The following is a 19,461-nucleotide window of genomic DNA, read 5'->3' as shown; positions in this document are numbered from 1 at the left end:
TATGTTTAATAATATAACTTTTTACTACAGGGAAATTTGGTAGTAATGATTAAAAAAGAATTTTAACATTTTTCTCAGAGACGAGTTATATGTTATTTTCTTAAAATGACAGAAACAAAAGAAGAATATTTATCTTATGTATTTTTAATAATTAAACACAAAGAAAAAGAAAATTATTAGTAATTAATTCAAAAACGTTATTTAAAATAATTAATATTTAAATAAGTAACATATATAAAACATTATTGTTATTTATTTCTTCGAAATCAAGTATTTTTTAAACAAACAAAAATGAAAAATAAATATAAATGCATATGAAATAAGATATAATATACATACATATATATATATATATATATATATGTATATATATATATATATATATATATATATATATATATGTATATATGTGCGTGTATCAATGGTGGTTGATAGTATCATGATGGGGTCGGTGCTTGAATAAACGAGCATATAGTCTCGATATTGCACGGAGAGTAAATTCAACCCCCCACCCTTAACGCGCTTTCCGTTGTTTATAAATAGATATTTACTCTTCACCTACATTTACAACACCCTGTAGAAACGGTGACAGGTCACCGCTCAATCTTTGTAATACATAAACACAGACAAGGCAGACTCCATTTTCTCGACATCACCTTCACGCATGGTCTCCTCGCGTTCGAAGTTTTTCAATTGGATTTCCAACGAGCTAGTACTGTAACTGTACAAATGAAATCGTATTTCTATTCCTAAAGTTATTCTATAGTCTTTCTTTTTGCTTTTTCTTTTTTTTATTTTTTTTTTTTTTTTTTGTTTTCAAACAGACTTATACGAAAGTCGATCGAACGATTTATTAGCAACACATAGAGGAAAGTTAACGATGGAAATTCATTTCTCAACGACAAAAGTTAATCATAGTTTGAATCCAAAGTCGGTTTGTTGTTTGAAACTTCATAAAATGCTAATGATATTTACATTTGTTTAGCATACAATGGTATAAAGCCAATAGAAAAGAGAACGTATCAATGGATCAATAATGTTATTTACTTTTTAGGAAAGAAAAAAATAGGTAATTGAATTAGTTAATCGTAAACATCAGTTTTTTTTTTTTTTTTTTTTTTTTTTTTTTTTTTTTTTTTTTTTTTTTTTTCTTTTAATCCATTGAGAAACAATTTTTGCATTTGTATTATAGGCGGCAGTATTGATATATTCGAACGAACAGAAATTTAACGATAATTGAAGTATTTTTCTCTTCGGTGTCATTATTTATATTTCGAAATACAGGGAATCTTAAAAGAAATTGTTTTTACAGTATTTTCTAATCATGATAGTTCTAATTATTACGTTCTGCCGTTCGGTGATCTTCCACGAGATGGTGAAGCTGTTGGTGATGGTTCTGGACTACATCCATTACTACTACCGCGTCTGCTTCCAGTACCACTTGCTTTCAATCTTACCATTGTATCCAAATGCCGAAATCTGAAGGATCCAAGAATTCATTAGAATTAATTAACATTTATTATTATAATACGTTATTATTTTATACCTTAATGATAATTCATTTGTATCAGTTCCATCTCTTGAATTCATCAAATATGCTAATGGCCAAGATATCCACGAATGTCTAAGATTGTATAAAAATAATATTATTATATGACCTTGAGAAAACACGTCAAAAAATATATATAAGAATGTTTATATAATATGTTTGCATTTACGTTGCAGTGTTTGTGTTTGTTCCAATACCACCGATTGTTGCTTGAGTATCAAGCTTTGCTCCAGTTCTGTTTGGTGTTTTGGTAAAGCCAGGTTGTATAGCTGGATCAGACACCATGCGAACGAAAAAAGATCGTCTTTGTTCCAATGTAGCTTTCCTTTTCTTCTCGCGAATATCAGCTAACTCATCCATCACGTCCTACAAGATTTGATTTTGAAATTATTTCAAGGTCAAAACTATATAATTATTTTATATATCATTTGATTTAAATTTTATACCTTAGATTCTAATAATTCTGCTAAGTAGTCTGTTATAATGGACCAAGCTAGATCTATAATAGAAGATTATTTATGTACCGTTTCTTTTGTTTTTTTTTTTTTTTTTTTTTTTTAATTTGCTTAGAAATAGCTTGAAATAAATCTTCCTTGAGTAATCTCGTTCTATTTCTTAATTTTATGTAAATTTTTTATTACAATGACATGTCATTCCGTATATTAAGATTTTCTTTAGAAATTATTTACAATTTAATCCAATTTTATTAATCAAGAATCTTGATTTTATAACTTACCAACATCACGAGCGGATGCATTTGGTGCAGCAAGAGCAAAACGAATCGTATAACGTTGATTTACACGAGCTGGTACCATGTGTATCTTTCCTGAATCATTAATGGTACTCAGAAGTTTTTGATTAAGTTTATCAGAACCTTTTGCTCGGAAACATACCAGACCTAACTGTTAAAAATTAAATTAAAATCAACTTAAAAGAATTTCTTTTAATTTAGAAAAGATACATATGTTAATGATGAGAAAAATATTTCTAACCACAACATCATTGCAGATTTCAAATCTTGAATCCTTCCTCACCAAAGCTTCGAATCTCTTTGCAAGTTGGCAATGATTGCGAATGTACGATTGTAATCCAGATATTCCATAGTTTCTCATAACAAACCATAATTTTAATGAACGAAATCGTCTACTTAATGGTATACTCCAGTGTCTAAAAATGAATTATTATTAAAATAATAATTAGATCTAAAGGAATATCGTAAAATCAAATCAATTAGATTACCTGTAATCTATTGCAGTATCAGCGTGTGTATGTTGAAGATATAGTGGATCAACGACTAGGGCACTTGTTAATTTGAATCTATCTTTTACCCATAGACAAGAACAATCAAAGTTGGTTAATAAGAATTTATTTGTGTTTGTATTAAACGAATCTGCATATTCAATACCAGCCATTAAATATTTTAATTCTGGACAGATAAAAGCATTCCCTGCATATGCTGCATCTACATGTAACCAAATCTATAAACGAAATATTTATTAATCGGACAATTGTTTGAAACAATTATTAATATTTATTAATATATTCAAAAATCAATCTATTAATGTAAACGAATATAATAATGTATAATTAATAAATTACTTACTCCAGGATATTTTTTGCAGATTGGACCAATTTCCTTTAAATTATCAAAGGAACAACAAGCAGTTGTGCCAAGGGTTGTAGAAACAAAAAAGGGTACGAAACCTTCTGCGGTGTCAGCTTCGATAGCCTGAAATATTTTTCGTAAATATTATTCAAAGGAACAAACGTGAGTATAATTTTTTTTTTTTTTTTTTTTTTTCTCTCTATATAAATGATAAATTATAATGGATATCATTGTTATAAAATACCTGTCTTAAAGTTTCGCCACGAAGTACACTTTTCTCATCAGGTTCTAGAATTCTTAATTTAACGAAAGAAATCATAGCATCTTTTTCAACGGAACTATGACTTTCTCGACTACAATAAGCCATTAATTTTCCTAATAATGCAGTTTCATCCAAATGTGTATGAGCTGATGATTCTTTTAATCTAGCAATAGCTTGAGCTCTTGCAGCTAACATGCATACCAAAATACATTCCGATGCAGAACCCTTAAGATTTCATATTCATTTTTTTAAATGTTTTTATATAATAATAATGATATAAATGTTTTACATATTAAACATTGCTTTACCTGTATGACACCTCCACCTTTGCTACTCTCGTTAAAATATAGAAAATCTTTTGGCAAACCAATGGCCTTACCTTGAATTTCAATATAAAATTATTATATTTGAAATTTATTGTATAATGATATTAATTAATACTTACCGAACCAATCACAAACTATTGTTTCTAGCTCTGTGCAAGCTGGACTGGCAGCCTAAAACAAATCAGTATATGATAATAATAATAATAATAATAATAATAATAATAATATATATATATATGTGCGCTCGCGCGCGCACACACACACGCACATATAAATATATAATATATATATAATATAATATAATATAATTTTTATATAATAATAATATTACAATAATTATTGTAATATTATTATTATTATATAAAAAATTATTATTATTTTTTTGAACAATTTTTAAAGATTTATAATAATTATTAAGAATGATATTATTATGAATAATCATTATTACTTCAAAAATTTTCATTAGATAATTATAGTTAATTAAGTTAATTATTATTAATTTAAGAATTATCATTAGATAATATAAATAAACCGAGTTATTTAACTAATAATTAATAATAATATTATAATTCTCAGAATGTTTATAATATTATTATTAAGAATAATAGATTTGTTTCTATTTTATAATATTTTTTAATTTTTAGAAAGAAATTATTTTTTAACTTAGTTATATATATATATATACATAACTAAAAATGAGGAAATTTTATAAAACATCCTTCATCATCTAATATCTGACATGTCAAATCACAAAGTATACTATATATATATATATAAGAACCATCATACTATAGCAAATAATAATTTCCTTCTTCTGACAACTATGATCAATCGATCATTTCTACCCTACAGCTATAGATTATTAACAGGAAATTCATTTTCATTTCCTTATCAATTTAATAATGTGAAATTTGATTTATATTTTTTAGAATTAAAAATCTTATTGATTGATAATGACTGACCCAAGAAAAACCGATACATCCAATCGCATCAGAAAGCATATCACCAAGAATCGATGGGAAAGAATTTCCAGCTGGGAAATATGCATGAAATCTTGGATGTTGCCAGTGTGTGATCTAAAACACACATATGGATATAAATAATTTTTCTATTTTTATCAATTTTCTTAGAGTTTTTTCTTTGGGGGTTTTTTTTCTTTTTTTTTTTTATGTATAAAATATAATACACTCACTCCTGGCATGATTTTAGATTCAACATCTTTCATGATATCTTCCCATGCTTCAGGTTGTTGGGGTGCTTCAGAAGGTAATAATGGTCTCAAGTATCCAGGACCAACATCTGGTGTTACTCTTCGATTATGAATATTACTCATAAATTCGCATATATATTCCACCATTTCTTTTCCACGAATTCGAAATTCTTCGATGTCCATTTTGAACGGATCCTTTGATGAAATTCAAAAAAAAAAAAAAAAAAAAAAAAGGAAATCTATGATAATCGAGAAAACGTTTAAAGAGATTTTTGTTTATTTGTTTGTTAAATGTATCACTTTTTTTTATTTTTTAAACAAATTTTGACATTGAAGGATACATTGTCTTAACGCACAGACACATATAAACACAAACACACATGTGATTAATATAGATCACTTTGATTTTAAAATCACTCGGTGGGTAATAAAATTTTTCAAATTATTTTTGTATTTAACTTAAGACCGGCGGTCTTTTTTCTTGCATAGAAAATGTTAGCACAGAACTTTGTAGATATATAGATAGATAGATAGGAGCAGATAGAGAAATATGAGAGTTTATGGTGAAACGAGGAACGATCGAATAATACGAACTTTCGCAGATCATCTTGGTCGTATATATAAGCGCAAGAGGGGTGCGAAAATTTCTCGTTATCTACCGCGAGAGTCCTGCGCAATCGCGAAGGACTTTCTTTCAATGAACTTTATCGTAGATTTTTACAGGAACGTCCGATAAATTTGAAAAATCGTTTTATTTATTGCTACGTTATTTTTATTGAAGTAACGATAATTATTCTTGTTGGATATAAGGATATAAAAATGATAAAAATGATTTATATCTTCAATAATTATTCATAGGAATAATGTTGAAACATTATTAATTATTATGAACGATGAAAATTGTTGAAGTAATAATAATTATTTCTAATAATAATTTGGGTGACTTTAAATTTTATAATCTTTATTTATCGTTTTTTTTTCTTTTTTATTTTAAATCAAAATGATTGTCATAAAGAAAATTATATAAAAATTATCTTATAGAATAATATTTCATGGCACGATGGTTACGAATCATTTTAGAATCCTTCCAATTCGTATGTTCTTCATATTTTACATCCTTCGACGTTATCACTACCCTTAATTTCGTTATCTCTCAAGAACGTTTGCAATTTCCTTTAAGAGGAAATCGATATTTAAATCCGTTTTCATAAGAATAAATGAAAAATCAAATCGTTTTTAAAAGGATATCTTAAAATTTTCTTCACTTTGCATATTCCATCTAAATGTTCATTTATATTAATTAATATTTATTTCTCGTTATATAATTATCTCGATAATAATATCAAAAGATTGAAAAATTATTTAGATTAATTAATTAATATTTCTATTTGATTATAATTATTTGGATTAAGAAAAAAAAATAATAATAATTATTATAATAATCGGGAGAGAAAAGAAAATCGAGCAGAAAATATTTTTCTTGGTTTTTCTTCTTCAATGCTAAATGTAAGGGAAAATTGTCGAATATCGAAGAAGAAAAAGAAGAAGAAGAAGGAGAAGAAGAAGAAGAAGAAGAAGAAGGCCACTTGGAATAAATTGCTTGCTACGATCTTCGTGAAGTACATTTAAACGAATGGAAGAAAAGGGAACGTGGTAGAGACATGGTTAAAAAGATGTCAACACCAGAAGACATTTTCTTCTGATATTCGAATAGAAAATATAATAATAATAATATGAGGAATGTCGGGAAGCAAAAAAAAAAGGGGGAGGGAATTGTACAGTGAGAAAGCAATTAAGACTCTCATTGACCTATCTTAGCTTTCCTTAGCTCTTAGAAGAATAAAAAATTTCAATGATCAAACATGTTCATTTTCGATCTTTCTTATAGATCATTACTGATCTAATTATAAAAGTATGATTGTTCAAACGTTTTCATATTTTATAATTGTTAATAATTAATTAATAATTGAATTCTTTTCAGAATCATTCTACATTTGTACATTTTAATAATATATTATATTAATAATTTGTTTTATTATTAATTTTATATTTCATCAATTAATCAATTAGAATCACTTTCATGTTAATCTCTTTATGCAAAAATATATTTTATTAAAAATTTGACATTATATCGATTATTAATTATCAATGTTATATTATTTTGATCGATATAATTATTATTTTTATAAATCGTGTCAGAAACTATAATCCAATAATTATGATAATATTGAAATTGAACGAATGAATGAATTAGTGCAACGAACTATTGAAAAAAAAAAAAAAAAAAAGAAAGAGAAAAAGAAAAGAAAAGGAATAAGGTATACGAGGGACGCTACCCCCCTTTTTTCTGACTTAAAATGTCACCCTTTAGAGATAAAAACCTTTCATAATAATGGAATGCAGGATAGAGGCGCCTAGAGGGGTGTTTAATAATGCAATATGCCGTCGAAGCGTCGCGACGCTATGCCGACTATGCCGCATACCAAGAACATATAGGTATACACCTACGCGTTCAACCCTTACACCTACAACTCTTTCAATGGACCTTTTCTACACCCCTCTAACCGATCTTATTCCCTTCTACGTAACCGCCATCGAAATCGTACCGTGCAATAGAATGCTGATTGGAAAATATTGATAGGAAAGACTTCCACCATCATCTCTCTCTCTCTCTCGCGCTCTTTCTCTCTCTCTCTCTCTCGCGCTCTTTCTCTCTCTCTCTCTCTCGCGCTCTTTCTCTCTCTCTCTCTCTCTCTTTTTTTTATCGTTTATGTGGTTTTTTTTTCATTTTCCGCTTTAAAATTCGTATAATTAAATCTTATTATATATTTGTTGGTCGAAATTTTATATTTTATATTTGTATAATTTTATATTAGTATATTTTATTTTATATATTATTATATTATATTATACGTGTATATGTAGATGTTATACTAATAATACTATTATATACATATTATTTATTAATTGATTCTATATATTACTATATCGTTGTATGTGTAATATATATATATATATATATATATATATATATATATATTACATACAATATGATATATATCTATATATTACTTTATATATTAAATATATGCGTAACATTTACTTTATTAATTAGTTGAAATTTAAAATGCGTTCGATCAATATAATTAAAAAATTCTCGATCTCTCGAAATATCGATCAAGATCGATAATTAGATTCTATTATATGTCATTATCATTAGAAATTTTAATATATTTTATTATTTATATTACTTTGTTATTTCATATATTTTATATAAAATGTACATATATATATATATATATATATATATAATTATTTTATTAATTAATATAATATATATTAATCGATTTAGATTAATTAATTAAAGTGATATTGATTGTAATAAAAAAAATTCTCGACTTTTCGAGATTGATAGAAATTAATTTTTCAGAATGATCTTAATAATTTATTTTCAATGTCTGATCGTATCTCTTTAATTGCTTCAAAATGAAAAATGTTTTCGGAATACTTTCGTTCATATAAAATCGTTCCGAGTTCCATAAAAATGGTTCTTCGGTATTGGCACGTCGAACCATAGTAATACTATAGACCTATGACCCAGTGACAGAAAGAGAGTGAGAGAGAGAGAGAAAGAGAGAGGGAGGAAGGTAGGGAGAGAGAGAGAGAGAAAGAGAGAGGGAGGAAGGTAGGGAGAGAGAGAGAGAGAGAGAGAGAGAGAGAGAAAGAGAGACAGGCATATAGGTTAAAGCACGTATTTCAAGACGCTAACCTTTTGTCCCAAATAGTTCGAATATATTTCAATCAATAATTCTCAAACATTATACCAAATATTAAATGAAAGAGAATTATAAGAAAATTAAAAAATTTATTTCGTGAAATAATTTTGATTGAAATTTAGTTATAAATACGACTCACGTATTAAAGTTCCTATTACGAATACAAATTACGACGTACGGGTGAAATCGATGTGTCGTAGAAATAGAAAAATATTTTTAAAAGGAATATATTTCTTTTTCTTTTTTCTTTTTCTTTAATTCCATTAAATTATATTGTTTACAGATGGGGAGATTGAAAAGAAAGAAGAATTTAGCAATGATGAGGTTAGGAAAGGATAAAAATGAATTGGAAGTTCCAATTATTCCATTCAAAAATTTGCCAAAAGAATTTCTTTTAATGCGTGTAAGTTCGTTTTTCTTCTTTTTTTTTTTTATTTTTTTTTTTTGTTTACTATCATTTTTATGATCGTATAATAGCTCGATTAGGTCAATCGAATATTCGTTCCTTCGTGTTAATTTTATAGGTTAAGAATGGTACAAAAATTAGAAATGTCTTGGGATATGCAATAAAAGAATTTACGAATCATGAATGTATCGTTTGGACTGGTGTTGGACAAGCTGTCGGTAAAGTTATTTCCTGTAGTGAACTTTTTAAAACTAAATATAAAGGATTACATCAAGTCACAAAATTACGTTACATTGTGTAAGTAAAATCATGCTCAGATTTGTATCTATAAATTTTCTTTTTATAAATATATTATATGATCAATTCATTTCAGATCAAAAAATTCAGAAAATGGAAATAATGATATGAAAGAAAAGACTCGTCGTATACCAGAGATTCATATTTTATTATCGAAAGAAGCTAGAGACGTTACATTACCTGGGTAAGATATCATAATAGATTCGACATTATATTTTCTTTTTTATAATATTTAAATAAAATATGTTTGTTAAAGTTATCAGGCTCCAGATGACCCTGGACAATTCAATATTCAAAACGATAATAATCAAACGGAATTAAGTGTTATTAATATAAATAATAGTAATAGTAATAGTAATAGTAATAGTAATAGTAATAGTAATAGTAATAGTAATAGTAATAGTAATAATAATAGTCGTAATAGTGGTAGTAGTAATAGTAAAAGTATAATTAATATCGATGCAGAAAAGTTTGCTGCTATGGGATTAATAGGACGGAAAAGATTAAAAAAGGATCAATTAACGTCAGCACATCCAAAGAGAAATAAAAAAGTGAGTAAAAATGATCAGAAATGATCAATGAATATGAGTTGATTGATTCAAATGCATTGATTGATTCAAGGTACAAAGTTTATTTTATATTAATACATAGAGATTTGGTCACATGTAATACATTATTTATATCTCTACTTTTTTTATTATTCTGTATTATTTAAGCATCATTCTCGAATTTCTTTCTTTTTTTTTTTTCTTCTACTTACAGATTGTACATATATGATATCAAAAATTATCCAATTGTATTATTCTGTAACAAAATATAAATACGCTTTGATCCATATAACTTATTACATTTACAATGTGGAAATTATATACTGAGAGATTTATTTTTTTATAATTAAATAATAATGGTAAATGATATACAACATAACAATAGAGGTATAAATAATGTCATTGAAATTGTATTAACAAGATTAATAAGAGTTTTCATTTGCTTGATTAATTATTAAATTGATGGGAAAATTGGCAGTGATATGGAATAATTTCCTGTTAGATATATTGCTTTGTATTATAATACAATAAACTGGAAATATTTTTTTAATAACATTATTTTAAAATGTTATCACAAAAAGTACATATAAGTTTGTACTTATCTAATAAGATCATCGAATTATTATTTGCTTAATCTATTGAACATAAATATTTTCTTTTCTTTTGAATAACAATACAAATTGTTATTTATATGTATTAAAATGTAAATATGTTTAAACAATTGAAAAGAAGTGCAGCATATTACAGATATAATAACATACGGGTACTACGTATATACAAATAATAAGTATTATTATAATACAATTCCGATTGATTTTCCATCTTCGTTTCTTTTTTTTTTTTTTTTTTTTGGAGAATCAGTCCCAATTCTTTTAAGATACTGTTATGCACAAGACTGATTTGCATAGAATTATGAATAACTTGTTGTTAATTATCCAAATTTTCTTCACGCAGATTGTGTATCATTAGAATCGTCCTTTGCATTATTACTGTTTAATAGATTATCATTTAAGAAAAATAACATTATATAATTAGCATTGAAAAGAGAGAATAAAATTTGTATATAATTATCAAAAGGATACATGAACTTTCAGCGTCAATATTACAACAATTCAAAAATTGGAGGAACAGCGTTTTGCGAATGTAATATTTAAAATAAGGATCTACTATTACTGACTGTAATATTTTTTAATTATTTATTTTTTTTTTTTTTTTTTTTAATTTATCTCCATTAGAACTATATTTTCAGTAGCAAGATTCTTAAGTTCTCACATTATTGTATTTATTATAATTATAACATGTTGTAATTAATTACAGATATACATATAAATGCTACAAAAAAAAAAAAAAAAAAAAAAAAAAGAAAAAAAAAAAGACAACATTATTCTTTACCTTTGTTGTTTTTATCTTAGAGCTGAGAGTACTGATTTTGATACAGATACATTATTAATTATAAATATGTATAAGAAATATTAAATTTTCTCTTTTCTATCGTTATGACTATAAAACATTATAGAAATATTTCAAAACAGGTTTCTTTTTTTTTAAGTTTCAAAATTGCAATTAGTATACCATTTATACCAAATAAACTATGTCATTGAGCTCTTAATATATTATCAAAGATTTATAAGTCTTACATAGATAAACATCAACTTATATTGTATTATAGCTAATTATGAAGCATGAAAAAATTTCTTGCAATTTTTATTTCTCTGTTCCTCAAAAAATCATTAGTATCAATTTCTACTCACTCTCGTTTGATGCTATATATACTCATAGGTATAAAATATTTTCTAAGAGCAGAGTTTTATCGATCATTATCAGAATACATTCACGTTTACAAATATTTTGGAAAATGTATCCTGATAATATAAACAAATTCCCACCAGATCTCTCTAAATCTGATGATTTGTTTTTGTATAATACTATTATATTGTAAAAATCTTATGCATCACTCTCAGTTGCACCGTCTTCTTCCATTATAGGTACTATTAAATTATCTTTCGACATCAAATTATATTTAGTTACAAATGCTGTAAACCTTCGACAAAGAAATGTTTTATTTTCAAATTCGTCGAATATCGTTCTGTGATGAAAATATGCGTGAGAAAATATTCTATATACTCTACGACATACAGATCCAAGCTTAGCTACTGAAGATTCTTTAATGCTCACTCTGAAATAATACAATAGCTACAATTAAATATATTGTAAACAAAATTGATATTTTAATATATTAATAATATATTATACAATAATATATAATATATACCTGCTAGGAAAATATTTATTACTGTTCAGTAAACAAGCTGCTCCATCGAGTGTATGTCTGGTATAATCAATAGCAGGACATTCTTTAGGAGTTTTATGCGCAGCGCATAAAAATATCCACTGTTCTGTGGCTGTCATTTGATTACATGTTTCAGGATGACATTCTTCTTGCAATCTAACTGCCAATCCATTAAGTTCCATACAAAATTGTCTTAAATGTTCATATTTCCAAACTCCTTCATCTTGGGCATCTGGCATGTTAAGTATCAATTCTATATTTGATGGTTCTCTCCTGATTGTCTGTTGTATATATTGTTGTACCGCCAATGTGCTATCCATTTCTTCAAATACTTCATCTGGCCACATGCTAAAATCCTGTAAAGTTTGTTAAAAAACAATTCAATAAAGCAATAATCTTTTCTTAAGAATAATTTAGGATCAATTGTTAATGACAAGAATATTTCCAAAACTTCAATAACAAACATTGATTCTTGTATAATTTATTACAATCATTAATATCTCAATGATAAAGGCTAAAGGTTCTAAAATCTTATCTGAAAAGAATGTCATTCAACATTAGATTAATCTCATAGAATATTTATTATTTTTATTATTTGTTTATAAATATTCATTGAAATATGCTTAAGTAAGGAGATGCCGGTATATCAATAAAGTTCATCCGTCCTAATCAAACGAATGGCAAAGTAATATTTGTATCATATATAAACAACACAATGTCAAAGATAATTGATAATAATATCAACCTTAGCTTTAGTTCCGGGTCTATTTCTTCTCAAGATTGTAGGTCCGTCCGCCATCTTCATTTTGTCAGTTCTTGCAATTAATATGCTTGAACATCCAATTGTATCAGAAAGGGAGATGCTTCTTCTCCTAGAATATCCAATATTTTTTATATAGTATCTTTTATTGCCACCAGATGGCGATTATGTAGATTATCGTTTGTGAATCTATCGATTTTAAATCGCACAATAAACCTTTGCTTTATCGTCTTTGAAAGGTTATTTCTAACCTCTAATTTAGTCATTAAAAAAAAAGAACAAAAAAAAGAAACAAAAAGAGAAATAAGATTTTAAAACGTATTAAACTTGTATTAAAAAAAGAATGTTGAAAACAATGTTAGCTTTTAATTTAAAAGAAACGAATGGAACACACAAACGTTTACAACAGCTTTATAGGTGGATCACTGAGTAAAATGGAGGGAGAAGATCCGTGAAATGACGTTCGAAGAACAGCGCCAATTATAGTAATCACGCGCAGTTTTATGTTCGCTACTGTTAAACATTTTTAATAATGTATATATAAGATGTATAACCTATAAAAATGGTTGTGTAAATAATTAAAGTTATAGCCATGCAAACATGGCTTCGATCCACGTTAATAGTTCTATCGAAAGCGCGAATATCAAATTCGTAAATTTGATTGATAGAATATTATCATTGACACATACGAAATTAAGTGATAAAAGATTGATAAATTCATGCCTGAATGATCTTAATGATATTGATTACAGACACATTAATATAACTAATAATGATGTAAGTTTTAATCGAATATAAATTTATCATATTATGTAATTAATGCTTTATGTTATTTATAGGCTGTATTATTATTGATAAATCAACTTTGTGCTATTGTACCACCTACCGAAACACTTCTAGTTAAAAATACTTGTCTATTCTTAGCTAATGTAATACAAAATGATCTTGTATTCCAAGGGAGAACCTTTGCCGCTTGTACACGATGGATTTTAGATGCGTTAAAGTTTTCACAATCTTTCGCTTGGATTTCTATTCTTATTGCATTAAAAAGTCTCTTAGTTACTGGCAATTTTGATAATATTAATCAAGTTAGTATTCTTGAATTTTTATAAAAATGATTTCTTTCTCTATAAGTATATTAATATTTCTTTATGTCTTTTTTTTTTTCTACTTCTTCTTCAGTATCTTCAATCCTTACTTGGAAATAAAGGTTTATTAAATAAATACTTAATACCTCAAAACGAAGAATGGACGGATTTAAATTTTCAAGCAATATGTTGCTTGGAAGGAATTCTGATGAATAAGAAAAGTAATACATATGTATCACAAGAATACATATCTATAATTAAGGATGTTGTTTTGAATACAGTGTCATTGTTACCATGTTCGAATCATAGTACACAATATTATAGCAAAGTAATGAATTATTGTAAGAAATGTTTGAAGTACATTTTCAAAGATAATAGATTTTCATTTGTAATTTGTATTTTCAGATTCTATGTTTATGTTTGAGAATTTTACGTGGCGCAATAATAGATAAATTGATACCAGTTTCATCGGATCTCATTGGTGAAATCTTAGGAGTAGTACAAGCTTTCTTATTTTATGGAATTAAAGATTATTTACCTATACAACCACAACTTCTCCGTCCAGCAGCAATGAATCTTCCAGAACGACCACATGTTGTACCAAAGTGCAAGAATCAGAAAGTATCCAAATCAAAATCCAAAAAGCAAATATCTAAAAAATCTATGCCAGAAGATAAACGTATTGTTAGTCCAGAAAATAAAAGGATTTATAAATACTCTAGCGAATCTGAAATATCGGATACCGAAACAAATGATTCTGTTCTGGCGGAATCTAAAGTTAGACTCGAAGCTGTACATCTATTGCAAGCACTAATAGAAAATACACAAGCCCGTGAAATTTTTGGTTATTGGCCTCAAATAGTTGCGACTGGTTCGCGAAACGATGCTAGAGTATTAGCCAGGAGTATTTTAAAAGAACCTAATACAAAAGTGCGACAAAATGTTTTAAGTGCACTTACTGAATTATTAATTGGTGCTAAACCTTTTTTAATACATGCAGAAGATGTTCAGCCTACGTCATTTATAACTTTCTTTGGTACGGTTTATCTAATGGTGAAAGAATTGCATTTTACATTATCCTTAGTTTTAAATACTGAAAAAAATGCAGCTGTTTTGACTCATTTATTAAAATGCATAGCAGCACTTATTCAAGGTACACCATATGCTAAATTAAAACCTGGACTTGCAACAAAATTAATTAGAAATTGTAGATCACATATACAACACAAAGGTATATGTATATACATATATATATATATATGTCTTTATATTTATATATATTTAATTATTAATTAACACACAATTGTAGATCCTACTGTAAAAGTTGCGACGTTCTTAGTTTTTGAAGGACTAGTTTGGAACGATCCTATTACTCCAGAAATACATGAGATTCTTGCAAAACAATCAAATGTTAACTCTGAACCAGAAGCAAATACAAGTTCGATCAATGACATAACAACTCAAGAAGAAGAAATAGATATTGAAGATTTGAATGATAATAAAATTGAAACTGATAATCAAGATAAGCTTTTTAAAGACAAAGGCATCAGTTCTTTACTTCAAATATGCTTGAATAATATATCAAACAAGGTATTATAAGAAACAAAGTATTATATAAAAATTTAATATTTTTCTCTATGATTGTTTGTTAAATAAATAATTATATATATGATTTTAGTGTACAAGTACGCCAGTTCAACTTCAATCATTGAAACTAATTGGTTCATTAGCATTTAACACCAGTGATCTTGTATTTCCTTTTTTGGAGAGAGTTACAAATACTTTAATTTCTGTATTAACAGATTCTGAAACACAAATTATATTACATTCTTGTCGGACAGTTGAGATAATAGCAGGTTGTCTAGCAAATACAGATTCAAGTCATAATTCTGTATTATTTTGGAATATTGTATTCGAACCTATGACGTTACTTGTTCAACACGAACAAATTATATTAAGAGAGGCTGCCTGTGATTGTTTAGGCACTATCAGTTGTAATATGTTCACTCAATTAACGGTATATAATATTTCTTTACTATAAAATTTTATTAAAACTTTTATTTAATATTTATGTTATATAATATTGTTGTTACAGCGTGAACAAAATGTGTTACTTAAAACAATATTAATAGGTAGTATCCATGATGATGAAAGTGCTGTAAGAGCAGCAGGTTTAAGAGCATTAGGAATGTTAATAACACTTCCTCCGTTAGAAGAAGATACTGGTTTTTTAATGGATTTAGCTGATATAGTTTGCTTTGGTTTAGATGATCAAAATCTTGGGGTACGCATAAAAGCAACATGGGCATTAGCAAATTTATGTGATTGTCTTTCTAGACGAAAGTGAGTCTCATCGGTTTAATTATTATTATTATCAATATATTTTACAATTTAATACGGTATTTTTTTTAAAGATGTAATGAAGATATGGAACCTATTCTATTCGATATTTTATTACCAAAACTTTATCAAACAAGTGTTAAAGCTGCGAAAGATAATGATAAAGTAAAATGTAATGCCGTTAGAGCCTTGGGAAGTATATTGCATTTATGTCCAAATAGAGAAATATTGAAAGATACGTCTTCAGGATTGGATGCTTTAATTAATTGTGCTGTATTAGGAAATGATATGAAAGTAAATATATAAAATTATTATAAAATATATAATTATTTAGAAAGAAAATTTCAAAAAAAAAAAATCTTTCATGAATTTTAAATACAATATAAGAATGATTTTCTTAGGTAAGATGGAATGCTTGTAGAGCATTAGGATTAGTTTTGTCCCATAGTCCAGATGATGTTTTACCATCATCTTGGCAAGTACGTATATAATAAATTTAATATTAACGATAAACTATATTAATCATGCTGATAATATAATTTCTTATATCAACATTTATTTCTACAGGAACAAGTCTTTCCAGCATTGTGCAATTTAATATGTCATAGTCCTAATTTTAAGGTTCGCACAAACGCAGCGTGGGCATTATATTCATGTAAATTTTATGGTAAATACACTCCAACTTTATGGAAAAGTATAGTTTTAGCTTTCGAAAATTGTCAACATGTGCCAAGTTATGTCGAATATTCTCATCGTGATACGCTTGTCCAACAGGTCTGTTTACAGTATATTTCATTTTTATTTAATATGAACAACATTATTATAATATTAAAATTAAAATATTAAAATATTAAAATAATATTAAAATTATTTCTATTCTTATAGTTGTGCCTTACTCTCAGTCATTTAGCAGCTCATACGAAAGTATCAGAATTACAAAATGTTTGGATAGAAATTGGTGATCACATTGAAAATATTTCTAATTATATTAAAAAGTTTCAGGTAATGTGAGAATTAATATTTTTCTAGGTATAGAAATAATTGTAACAATTATAATTGTATATAAAAAAAAATGTGACATATTTATTTTACATATGATAATTTACAAAAGATGTTATAATATACAATATATACAATGTACAATGTTTGTATACAATTACAGGAAAACATATTGCCAGAAAAAGTTGGAAATTTAATAGAAGCTAAAGCGCATTTAGAAAAGTGTGTTAAAATTGCCAAATCATCGCAAGATCAACGAATTGCTAATACATTAGCTAATTTATTTGATAGAACAAGTCATTATGATAATTTAGATAGTTTAAGTATAATGTGATTATAAAGTATAGATAGAATTGATCCACTTATTTAATAATTAATATATTATTAAATGATCATTCGTTCTGTAATTTAATTTATAATCAAACTAGATTATTACAAAATGCATTTTTTATTTGTATTAATAAATAAATATATATATATATATATTTATATATATATATAAAAGGGAAAAATGACGTTTGGTAATAATTTCTTGGAAATAAGAAGATTCTACATTTAGAGTATGCTTTTTCTTTCTTATTACGTTTCACTTTGTTTCATATATATATATTATATAATTTGAATACATAATATATATATATATATATATATATACGTATTCATCTTATTTATCTTCCTTTGTCTCTTTTTTCACAGATTCATTTAATATTGTATTATTTTCTTGATCTTGTTCTACTTCTGTAGAAGTATCATTTATAGTATCCTTACATGTAACTTCGGACTCATCTTTATTATGTTCCACTTCTTTTAATTGTTCTGTCTCTAAATGAATTTTACTTTTAATAGTCACTTCATCGCAATTAACATCAGACCGTACTTCATTAGTTTCAATAGTTTCTTCTGCCGAATCACTGTCCTCTGTCTCGCTATGTATATTATCACTATTTTCCTTATTGTTGTTTTCAACATTTGTACTTTTCATTTTTTTCTTTCCTCTCATCTTTTGTTTCCTTTTTAATCTTTTGGCCCGTTTTTTTGCAGTTGCTTCCTCTGCCAATTTTTTATTTTGCTCTAACTTTTCATGATATTGAGCATCCAAAAGTTCCTGTAATTATATATTAAAAATTATTAAAAAAATTTTTTAAAGGATACAAAAAAAAAGCGAACTCCAAGATTAGCATTAAAAAGTGAATATAATCAATAAACTTAATTAATAATAATTAATGAAATATTTACCTTATGACCTTTCTCTTGAATAAATTTTTGTCTTGCATATTCTTTACGACGCAAATGTCTGTAGACATGAAATTCTCCGCTACCAGCACCAGCACTACTACCCATTACATTTCGAACAAACTCTGGTACTGTTGGTGTATTTTTAGGTTTAGGTCGTTCTGGTAATACAATAGGTTTGTCCTTATCAATAAAATAAACAAATTATTAGAAATCATAAAAATATGTAATACAATATATACTATTATATATATAATTATATACTTACTGGATTTTTCATTAACTTCATTAATTTTAATCTTTGCAAATCCACTGCTGTTTTAGCAACTATTGGCTTCTCTTCTTCCTTTTCTTTTTTATTACTCATATTGTTATAAAATAACAACAATAGGAATGTAATTTATATATAATTATTAATAAACAAACAATCAAAATATTTATAAATTTTTGATAGGTTACGTGTGTCAATGAATAAACTATTGCGCGTCAGTATTTTTTTTTTAATTCATTAATAAATAATATTTTATTCTTGATAAAATATTTATCACTAAAATTGTTTCCGTTATAATTATTAATATTTTAATGATGTAAAGAAAATATTAATATATAACGCACTATTATAACAGCAAGTAAAAATGGTAATAATATCTGTAACGATTTTTTAGGTTATGTATCATTAGACTCATTGTTTTGGGAACGGTTTCGCCATCTGTCTTTGTATGCCTTAACTAACATTATAATACTATTTCTCATATAAACAAAATCATATCT

The 19,461-nt window shown here is 26.4% G+C and overlaps 5 protein-coding genes across 9 annotated transcripts; 2 read left to right on the top strand and 3 right to left on the bottom strand.

The window, feature by feature from the left end:
* Positions 1-1,257: 1,257 nt before the first annotated feature.
* On the bottom strand, positions 1,258-5,137 carry LOC118445331 (aromatic-L-amino-acid decarboxylase). Its single transcript, XM_035874654.2, has 13 exons — positions 4,936-5,137; positions 4,706-4,819; positions 3,863-3,914; positions 3,726-3,796; positions 3,400-3,642; positions 3,153-3,278; positions 2,789-3,027; positions 2,542-2,716; positions 2,286-2,451; positions 1,996-2,048; positions 1,719-1,915; positions 1,547-1,624; positions 1,258-1,479 (listed from the first exon to the last, which is right to left on the bottom strand). The coding sequence occupies exons 1-13, from the start codon at positions 5,134-5,136 to the stop codon at positions 1,341-1,343; spliced, it is 1,854 nt and encodes a 617-aa protein (XP_035730547.1). The 5' UTR covers position 5,137; the 3' UTR covers positions 1,258-1,340.
* Rpp25 (ribonuclease P protein subunit Rpp25) lies at positions 3,175-14,096 on the top strand. 4 transcript variants are annotated; one of them, XM_085662557.1, is made up of 6 exons: positions 3,175-3,317; positions 9,013-9,132; positions 9,254-9,432; positions 9,509-9,616; positions 9,689-9,983; positions 13,988-14,096. In XM_085662557.1, exons 2-6 carry the CDS (start codon positions 9,013-9,015, stop codon positions 14,021-14,023), a joined length of 738 nt encoding a protein of 245 aa, XP_085518683.1. In that variant the 5' UTR covers positions 3,175-3,317; the 3' UTR covers positions 14,024-14,096. The 4 variants fall into 4 exon arrangements, with proteins under 4 accessions (XP_085518683.1, XP_085518684.1, XP_035730539.2 ...); XM_035874646.2 differs by lacking the exon at positions 3,175-3,317 and adding an exon at positions 8,690-8,903; XM_035874647.2 differs by lacking the exon at positions 3,175-3,317 and adding an exon at positions 8,690-8,952.
* On the bottom strand, positions 10,808-13,386 carry Mob4 (MOB kinase activator 4). Of its 2 annotated transcripts, XR_004839225.2 has the most exons (5): positions 13,247-13,386; positions 13,016-13,142; positions 12,253-12,626; positions 11,063-12,156; positions 10,808-10,969 (listed from the first exon to the last, which is right to left on the bottom strand). XR_004839225.2 is itself a non-coding variant. In XM_035874640.2 (4 exons), the coding sequence occupies exons 1-4, from the start codon at positions 13,294-13,296 to the stop codon at positions 11,925-11,927; spliced, it is 783 nt and encodes a 260-aa protein (XP_035730533.1). In that variant the 5' UTR covers positions 13,297-13,386; the 3' UTR covers positions 10,808-11,924. The 2 variants fall into 2 exon arrangements, 1 of the variants encoding a protein (XP_035730533.1); XM_035874640.2 differs by having other exon boundaries at positions 10,808-12,156.
* Positions 13,624-17,889, top strand: LOC118445322 (HEAT repeat-containing protein 6). The gene is made up of 12 exons (XM_035874637.2): positions 13,624-13,807; positions 13,870-14,118; positions 14,213-14,446; positions 14,524-15,349; positions 15,428-15,708; positions 15,797-16,135; positions 16,214-16,461; positions 16,533-16,752; positions 16,860-16,937; positions 17,026-17,232; positions 17,344-17,460; positions 17,621-17,889. The coding sequence occupies exons 1-12, from the start codon at positions 13,631-13,633 to the stop codon at positions 17,789-17,791; spliced, it is 3,147 nt and encodes a 1,048-aa protein (XP_035730530.1). The 5' UTR covers positions 13,624-13,630; the 3' UTR covers positions 17,792-17,889.
* Positions 17,890-17,961: 72 nt separating this feature from the next.
* On the bottom strand, positions 17,962-19,361 carry LOC118445328 (uncharacterized). The gene is made up of 3 exons (XM_085662559.1): positions 18,959-19,361; positions 18,694-18,873; positions 17,962-18,562 (listed from the first exon to the last, which is right to left on the bottom strand). The coding sequence occupies exons 1-3, from the start codon at positions 19,055-19,057 to the stop codon at positions 18,122-18,124; spliced, it is 720 nt and encodes a 239-aa protein (XP_085518685.1). The 5' UTR covers positions 19,058-19,361; the 3' UTR covers positions 17,962-18,121.
* Between the last annotated feature and the right edge of the window lie 100 nt (positions 19,362-19,461).

This window comes from Vespa mandarinia, chromosome 18, assembly GCF_050613455.1.
Source record: "Vespa mandarinia isolate Hongniang chromosome 18, ASM5061345v1, whole genome shotgun sequence".
Lineage (NCBI taxonomy): Eukaryota > Metazoa > Arthropoda > Insecta > Hymenoptera > Vespidae > Vespa > Vespa mandarinia.
This window is presented reverse-complemented; position numbering and strand designations above follow the sequence as displayed.